General features: G+C 45.5%; 1 protein-coding gene across 1 annotated transcript; it reads left to right on the plus strand.

Moving 5' to 3' along the window:
* Positions 1–4,042: 4,042 nt before the first annotated feature.
* On the plus strand, positions 4,043–4,996 carry LOC130022259 (olfactory receptor-like protein OLF4). Its single transcript, XM_056113009.1, has one exon. It carries the CDS (start codon positions 4,043–4,045, stop codon positions 4,994–4,996), a length of 954 nt encoding a protein of 317 aa, XP_055968984.1.
* The last annotated feature ends 4,487 nt before the right edge of the window (positions 4,997–9,483 follow it).

The raw sequence follows: 9,483 nt of genomic DNA on the forward strand, positions 1-9,483 counted from the left end.
GGCACACGAGACAGCGTCCCTGATTCTTGATTGTCGACGGAGGTCGGAGCTCCGGATTCTTTCTCTCATTTGAGTGAAACATGATATTCCAAGCATAGCTCTTTCAATTCCTCTTTGGGAGACCCGAATAGCGTTCTTATCCTGTTTGCGTAGGGCCCAGGTTTCTGAGGCCTATGTTAATGCAGGAATAACAGTGGAATCAAAGAGATGTGCCCGGAGCTGGAGGTTGTTCGTCCTCTTAGCTATTTCTTCGAGGCCGTTGAAGGCGTTCCAAGCCGATCACTTCCTCCTGCGCAGCTCAGATACCAGGTCATTTGTCATGTTGACTTCTGGACCTAGGTACACATAGCTGCTGCATTCAGAGATGGTCGTTCTGTTGAGAGCGAATGGGGCATCAGGAATGTCAAGAGAGGGGTTCTGCAGAGTGATACCATTTCACCAAAACTATTCTGTTTCACCCTCGAGAACATCATGTGACGACTGGAATGGGAAGGAATGGGAGTGAAGATAGATGGTCGGCAACTACACCACCTCCGCTTTGCTGATGACATTGTTTTAATAACACCAAACATTAGCCAAGTGGCACAAATGCTGGCCGACTTCGACCGTGAGTGTGGAAAGGTAGGACTACAGCTGAATCTTACGAAGACAATGTTTATGAGAAAGAGCCTCGTTCCTGACATGAAATAGATAAAGTCTACAATATGTAAATCTCCCCTACACTTTATTACCAATATTGGTAACAACTTGTTACCAATACATTGCTAATGGAGTGATTAAAAAAACAACAACAGAACAACTCCTGAGTCTGAAGAACTCTTATGTACAAGGATGTGAGACAGTGTTGTGAACTTAGGTCTCTGAAAGGCAGGAGAGTTGAGAGTTGAGAGTTGATGGGGACAAAGTGGAAAGCACAGATTTTGCATCGCTCCCAAGATGCTCTCCAGGGAAGCTTGGGCAATTTTTCCATTATTTCTGTCCAGCCAGCATCCTCCCCCAGGGAAATCCTGTGCAGGGCGGGGGAGCCCTTGCTAATGAGTTACTCCGGGGCTAGAATACCTGCCCTGCTCTGGACCATTGGCCAGAGCCACCTCATGTGCGCCGGGACACATTCGCTGCTTCTGGAATCCTGACTCTGGTTCCGGGAAGGATGCTGTACCCCAGCCTGCTGGCTCGTGTGGGGACCGAGACCCAGCCCCAATTCAGAATTCTGGTGACAGGCTCACTCTGACACAAAGTTCTGCCTCGCAGGGACTCCAAGGTGAGTCTTCCCTCTCAGTGGACACTCTCTGATCGTCAAGCAAGGAGCCCGCAAGCAGAGAGCTATTGCCAGTGAGAACCATACAGCCAAATTTTGTGCCCAGAAGCCTGTGTGGTTGTCATAGAAAAATGAAAAGTTTCCAACAGAATGTGGGCAGTATAGAAAACAATCAGTAGAGGGATGGATGCTGACATGAGAGTGAAAAATTGTTTTAGACAATGAGATGTACTTAGCTGTATATTGATGGCAAAGCTCCCAAACAGGCGTGTTGATTGCCAATTTGCTCGAGCGGGCCCAGTAACGTCTCTACAGTGAGACTTGTTTTTACTGTGTTTGGCATATCAAATACGTCACGGGTAGCTTGCCAGGCTTTGCCATGTGGGCGAGATACTCTCCGGAGCTTGCTGGGCTCTCTGAGAGGGGCGGAGGAATCGAACCCGGGTCGACCTGGCCAGCAGTGTGCAAGGCAAACGCCCTACGACTGTGCTATCACTCCAGCCAGGCTGATTGCCAATAGAAATTTAAAAATAATTTATTTGTATTAAAACACCAGGAATCACAGAGCTTTTCATTATAGAGTTTTTTTTTCAGGCATTTGGAGTTCCAACACTGTCAGTGTGTCCATCCCTCACCAATGCCCCTGTTTTTCCTCCATCCCAACCTGCCTCTTTATTTTTAATTTTTTTCATGAGGTACAGTTGTAGATTTGCAAATTTTTGTGCTTAGGTTTTGATTATACAATGATCACGTACCCATCCCTCCACCAGTGCCCATTTTCCACCACCACGGATCCCAGTATCCTTCCCACACCCATCTCCCCCATCCCACCCTGCCTCTGTGGCAGGGCATTCCCCTCTGTTCTCGCTCTCCATTTGGGTGTTGTGGTTTCCAAAAGAGGCATTGAGTGGCAATCATGTTCAGTCCATGGTCTACTTTCAACAAGCATCTCCCCTCTGGGAGAATCCTCCAAACACCCTTTATTTGGGGCTTCCTTCTCTATCTGAGCTGCCCTTTCCCCTCGAGTGCCCGGCTGACCTCTAAGCCATGGAGTAATCCTCCTGGTACTGATCTCGGCTGTTCTTGGGTATTAATCTCCTATTTTGTTACTTTATGTCCCCCACATGAATGCAATCTTTTTATGTCTATCCCTCTCTTTTTGACTCATTTCGCTTAGCATGATACTTTTCATGTGTTACCAGTTGTATGTAAAACTCACGACTTCATCTTTTCTAACAGCTACATAGTACTCCATTGTGTAGATGTACCAAAGTTTCTTTAACCAGTCATCTGTTCTTGGGCACTCAGGTTTTTTCCAGATTCTGGCTATTGTAAAGAGTGCTGCAATGAACAAACAGGTGCAGATGTCACTTTGACTATACATTTTTGGCTCTCGGATGTATTCCCAGGAGTTCCAACCTGCCTCTTTAGGCACATAACACATTGACTTTATATTACTGACTCCAACAAAATTTTGATTTTTTAAATTTTTATTCTTTTTTATTTTTGAAATATTTGAGATTCCAAGAAAATGTTTAGAAATTCCAAATAGAATGAATGACCGGATGCCAATATCATTTTGTCACCTCCATTCATAAGATCTCGGCAAGCTACTGAGAGTATTCGATATGCCAGACACAGTAACAACAAAGTCTCCAATGGAGACGTTACTGGGCCCGCTCGAGCAAATCGACGATCAACGGGAGGGCCTTTACCTTTACCTTTACCTTTATTCATAAGATCTCAGTGTCTTTTCTTTCACTCTGCATTTCTCTTTTCTCTTTTTGGGGAGGCATGTGGTCCTCAGGGCTTACTCCTGGCTCTGCACTCTGGAATCCCTTTCAGTGTGTGGCTCTACTACCATACGGGGTTCCAAGGATTGAACTCATCTCAGTCCAATGCATGGCACATATCATGCCCATTTTTACCATATGTCTGGGTTCCCATTTCTATGTGTATTTCTGTGAAAAAATTAATGAATAGGACTGGAGAGGAAGTGACAGGGCACATGTCAATCGCTATAAATTTCCCCTCCATGTTTCATGTCTTAGAGTCATTAGTGGTTTCTTTGCAGTGTTTGTGATTAGTTTATTGCTAAACGTCATGTTATCCACGTATTCTCTGAAGGTTTTCATCTTTATCCTTGGACTAAACATCACCATGAGATTCCAGAAGTATCGCTAAAGCCATACACTCTCATAGGAGGGTAATCGAGAGGCTGTGGAGTATTTGACCCACGCATCTTTTCCCCCTCTGTTCTAGGTCCAGAACTGTCAGTGCTTTGGTGTTACTCCTGGCTCTGCACTCAGAAATGTTCCAGGTTGTGCTCAGGGTATATGAGTAGTCACAGATCAAACCAAGTTTAGGAGCGTGTGGGAAAAAAACCTTACCTGCTCTATTACCTCTCCAGTCCCCTTCCACACACATTTTAATGGAGCTCATCTTGCATTATTTTATTTCCCACAATTTTCCATTTAATATTGAACTGGGGGACCAGAGTCCAGCGGATACGGTGCTTTTCTTCTCTGCAGCTGACCTGGGTTTGATCCGAGGTGCCTTAGTGGTCCTGAGCCAACAGGAATATCCTTGAGCACAGAACCAGGAGTATGTCCTGACTACTGTCTGGTATGACCCAAAATAAAAAACAAAAACTATTGAATCTTTAGACCCCAGGATACCTTTCATTTACTCCTTACTTTATGTCTTAATGAAAGGCCGGCAGTGTCGGAGCATGGCTGAGCGCTGCGGAGAGGGAATTGGAAGCCACCATTGCTGGTCTCACACATGGATCCACAGAACCTTACACGGCTCCCCGAGTTTTTCCTCTTGGGACTGTCAGAGGACCCTGAACTGCAGATCTACATCTTTGGGCTCTTCCTGTCCATGTACCTGATCATCGTGCTGGGGAACCTGCTCATCATCCTGGCCGTCAGCTCAGACCCCCACCTCCACACGCCCATGTACTTCTTCCTGTCCAACCTGTCCTTGGTGGACATCTGCTTCACCTCAACCACTGTCCCCAAGATGCTGGTGAACATCCAGACACACAGCAAGGCCATCACCTATGAAGGCTGCATTGCCCAGATATATTTTTTTGTCGCCTTCGGAAGCCTGGATGATATCATCCTGGCCGTGATGGCCTATGACCGCTTCGTGGCCATCTGCCACCCCCTGCATTATACAGTCATCATGAATCCCCGGTTGTGTAGGTTGCTGGTCCTGGTGTCCTGGGTCATCAGTCACCTGCATTCTCTGTTACAGAGTTTAATGATCTTACATCTGTCCTTCTGCCCGCACTTGCAAATCCCCCACTTTTTCTGTGAACTCAAACAGATGGTGCAGCTGGCTTGTTCAGACACGCTTGTGAACAACATGGTGCTTTACAGCTTATCTGTGCTATTGGCGGGTGGTCCTCTCTCTGGCATCCTTTACTCCTACTGTAAGATCGTCTCCTCCATCTGGAAAATCTCCTCAGCCCAGGGGAAGTTTAAAGCCTTTTCCACCTGCGCGTCTCACCTCTCTGTGGTCTCCTTGTTCTATGGCACAGCCCTAGGTGTGTACCTGAGCTCTGCTGGCGCCCATGGCTCTCACTCTATTTCAATCCCCTCGGTGATGTACACGGTGGTCACCCCCATGCTGAACCCCTTCATCTACAGCCTCAGGAACAAAGACCTCATGGGGGCTCTGAGAAGACTTTTCCAAGGAACTGCTACAAAGGGTCTAGTAGCTCGGGACTGAGGAATTTATCATTGATTGCAACTTCAGAGATTCGTGTTCTGGAATGATGACCAGATTGTGGGATCCCCAGTGCTTCTTCTGGATATTTCTTCAGTTGTTGTGGTTTGGGTCCACCCCAGGTTGTGGTCAGGGCTGATTCCTGTCTCTGTGCTCAGGGAACAATCCTTGAGGGCTCTGAGTATCATGAAAAGTTGGGCACTGAACCTGCATCAGCTAGAGTTGAAGTGGACCATGTTTTGTGGTCTCTCTGATGTCACCGTTCCTTCTGTAACCATTTTCCCCCTTCATCTATTTGTCATCCACCTGGCATTCTCAATTCTTTTGTGACTTCATTTTTTATTTGTACTTGGTCTACACCCCCCAATACTGCTTAGGACTTAGTCCTGGCTCTGTTCTGAGGAATCAGTCCTGGTGTTTCTTGGATTATTGACCTTAGCTTAGTTGTATGCAAGGGAAGCTCCTAATCTGCTGTACTAATCTCTCTAACCCCCCAAACACATACATTTTTTTCTTTTTCTTTTTCTGTTTGCTGTGAGATGTTACTGTTACCCATTCAAGCAGCTCGATGAACAACAGTAGGACAGTGCTGCAGTGCTTCTTTTTTTTTTTTAATAGTGATATACCATGAGGTACACTTGTAGACTTACAAACTTTCATGCTTGCGTTTATGTTATACCGTGATCTGGTAACCATCCGTCTACCACCAATGATCTCAATATGCCTCCCACTATCCTCCCCACCCCTCCATTCCGCCTCTGTGGCAGTGAATTCCCTTTTGCTCTCTCTCTCCTTTTGGGTGTTGTGGTTCGCAATACAGTTATTGAGTGGCCATCGTCAAACACATACATTTCTTAAGCATAGTTGTACTACCACCCATCACAGTGTTTTGAGGCACTTCTATTCATCTGTCACTTCTCCTTTGTGCTCTGCTTCCTCTCTCTGTTGACCACTCATTTCCCCTTTCAGAACCTGTGAACTATAAGGTTGGATTCTTCAGAGGTCTCTGGATTTTGTATTTGTAAGTGAAATATTGCTTTTCTGTTTTGCTTATGTCCTTTACATAGTTTACGTTAGAGCAATGTACTTTTTGTATAGACACAGGAAGACAGTGCATGCTATGCTTTTGCAAGTTGGGAGTTAATTGACTCTGAATAATAGTTACTCCTGGCCATATTTCATATTAACTCGATTTAAGCCTCAGTTGCCCTTAATTCCCAGCACCCCCAGAGCAGGGTCCTGACAGAGGGACTGGATGTAACCAGATCAAGTTGTAAGTTACTCTGGCATTTTAACAGGACTGGCCAAGTACCATAAAACTTATAAATTAAGAGAATGGATGTGTTTTGTTAACTCTTGTGGACAAATTTTGTCACGAACCAAAGAGAAGTGATTGGACAAGGACCCTGCTGGGGTTAGGAAGGACTAACCTGGCCTGAGGACTGCAGTCTGGGATTCATAAGTGTGATGTCCCCAGGAGAGTCACCCTATAATCTTAATTATCTTTTATTGTGTCCATACAAAATGACTGGAAATATTATGAAGAAGTAAATTTAAAATGATTGTTTATGTTTTAAGGAAAGGGGAAATATGCCCTTAGATGAAATTTGGTCTTGTTGATCTCCTAGCAGGATGAGATGTTTGTCTTAGAAGAAGCTTCCCCGGAAGGAAGGGTTTTTATTTGTTGATTGTGCTATCTGACCTATGTATAACTGCTACTCGCAACCCTTCATGATTGGCTGTCAGAATGGGCAAAAAGAGGGGATGTGGGCAGTGGGTGATACTGGAAGGAAGAAGAGGAAGGCGAGATTGGAATAAACTGTATTGATCACCAACCCGCCTGGCTCCCGTTTCCTCCCTCTTTCATCCATCTCTGTCAGCATCTGGGGTGGGAAAATTGGCCTGACCACAGAAGGCACGCGACGAGCACATTTGAACACATACAGATATTGGCTTCTAGTTGACTTTTCTGTGTACTGCCCATAGCTGGTAACATTCGCAGGTTGATACGATGGCTTTGGGCTTAGAGCTCAAGAATATTCTGTTCTCATGAAATGCATTGGAGAGTTTGAAAACTGTTGTTTGCGTTGGATCTTTCATTTGTTTTATTTCTTGGTCACCCCTGGTGATACTCAGGGGTTCCTCCTGGCTCTGCACTCAGGAATCACTCCTGGCGGTGCTCAAGGTACTCTAAGGTATGCCAGGGCTCGAACCCAGGTGTGCTGCATGAAGGCAAACACCCTCCCTGCTGTCCTCTCGTTCTGGCCCCTACCGTTGAGAGTTAACAAAAACCATCCAGCAGAATTCACCCCTGATGCGACTTGTCCAGGTCACATTTGGAGGCAGTTACTTTTTTTTAAATTTTTAATTGAATCACAGTGAGATACACAGTTACAGGGTTGTTCATGACTGAATTTCAGTCAAACAGTGTTCCAGCACTGGCAGACAATTTTCCCCACACTCTCTCTACTTTTGGGCACTGTTTTGCCATGTAGCTACTGAAAAGCCATCATGTTCAGTTCTTTATCTACTTTCTGCACACATCTCCTATCGCGACCGGTTCTTCCAGCCATCGTTTTCTTAGTGATCCCTTCTCTATTCCAGCTGCCTTCTCCCCTTTGCTCATGAGGCAGGCTTCCAGCTATGGAGCAATCTACTGTCCTGTGTATCTACTGTCCTTAGGTGTCAGCCTCCTGTTACGTTGTTTTATGCTCCACAAATGAGTCCAGCACCTTTCTTCACCAGTGTAATTTCCCACCACTAATGTCCCCAGTTTCCCTCTCGCCTCCTTCACCCATCCAGTTCCGCCTGCCTCTACTACAGGCACTTTTCCTCTCTCTTTCTCTGCCTGTTTGTCTCTCTGTCCCTCCGTCTCTCTCTCTCTCTCTCTCTCTCTCTCTCTCTCTCTCACACACACACACACACACACACACACCCTCCTTTTGGGCATTATGCTTTGCAATACAGATAATAAAGGTTATCATCCCTTTACCTACTTGCAACCTACTTGCAACCCTCAGTTCCTGTCCAGAGTAATAATTTCTAGCTATTTGGAGACAGGACCCGGTCAGCTGCATGCAAAGCAAGTGCCCACCTTGCTGTCCTTATGCTCCAGCACCAGCTCCATTCTATTTTTATTTCCTATGGGAAAATTTGGGAAATTTTCTATGGGAAAATTTGGGAAATTTCTCTGTATCATCAGACTCACTGGATTAAACAAAGTTCATTTATTTAAGGGACCAAATTCAGCTTTTGTTTTGTTTTGGGGCCACAACTGGTGATGCTCAGGGGTCACTCTTGGCTGTACTCAGCAATCACTCCTGGTGGGCCCCGGGGGACTGCACGCAAGGAAAACGCCCTCCTTGCTCTCCTATAGCTCTGGCCTTCTATCGGCCTTCTATTTCTTCTTAAAATATAAGGGGAGGGATGGGTACTTGATCATTGTATAACTGAAACCCAAGCACAAAAATTTGCAAGTCTATAACTGTACCTCATGATGTTTCACTAATAAAAAAATAAAAAAAATTAAAAAAAAATAAGGTGCAGGGGCTGGAGCAATAGGACAGTAGGTAGGGCGTTTGCCTTGCACAAGGCCGACCAGGGTTTGATCCCCAGCATCCCATATAGTCCCCTGAGCACCACCAGGAGTAACTCCTGAGTGCAGAGCCAGGAGTGACCTTTGTGCATTGCCGGGTGTGACCCAAAAAGCCAAAAAAAAAAAAAAGGTACAAAATGAAATTTTCATTTGCTTTCCCAGGACAATAGTCATGACTTGTTCTTCCCCTATGAAAGGAAATTAAATCGGCAGCCCTGCCTTAGCCAGAATAGACAGATGACCTCGGAACCTTATTTGTTCCAGTGTAAAATTCACTGTTAGATCATTGAGAGCCGATTGAGAGTCATGGAGCGCCAAGGGAAGATTAGAAGAACTTCATTTCATCGCCATAGGCCAGCGGGTCCTGATGGGCAGATACTCTCAGCTCCTGAAGCCGACCCAGGGATGGAAGTCAGGGCAGTTGCATGCAAGTGAAGCACCCACCTGATGAACTATCTCTCCAGCACTGAGTCTTTATTTTTCAGACACGTGGAACCTAATCCAGTAGCCAGGACCCTCAGCACTAGAGTTTGGGGAAATCCTTTTAAAAAATAAATTTATTTTTATTTATTTATTTTAAATATTTCCATTTTTTATTTTATTTCATTTTTTTAACTTTATTATTGAATCACCATGAGATAGACCCTTATAAAGCTGCTCATGATTGGATTATAGTCAAACAATATTCCAACACCCATCCCTCCACCAGTGTACATTTCCCAGCACCAGTGTCCCCCGGTTCCCTCCCATCACCCCCCACCTGCCACCCCCTGCCTGCCTCTTTGCTACTCTCTCCCTCCCTTTCTCCCCCCCTCTCTCTGTGTTTCTGTCTCTCTCTGTCTCTCTGTCTCTTTCTATCTCTCTCTGTCTCTGTCTCTCTCTCTCTTGCTCCTTC

The sequence above is a fragment of the Sorex fumeus genome, unplaced genomic scaffold (assembly GCF_029834395.1).
Source record: "Sorex fumeus unplaced genomic scaffold, SorFum_2.1 ptg000019l, whole genome shotgun sequence".
Lineage (NCBI taxonomy): Eukaryota > Metazoa > Chordata > Mammalia > Eulipotyphla > Soricidae > Sorex > Sorex fumeus.

What these genes read in the sequence shown, in the direction of transcription:
- LOC130022259 (XM_056113009.1), top strand. Translation starts at nt 4,043, where the DNA reads ATGGATCCACAGAACCTTACACGGCTCCCCGAGTTTTTCCTCTTGGGA.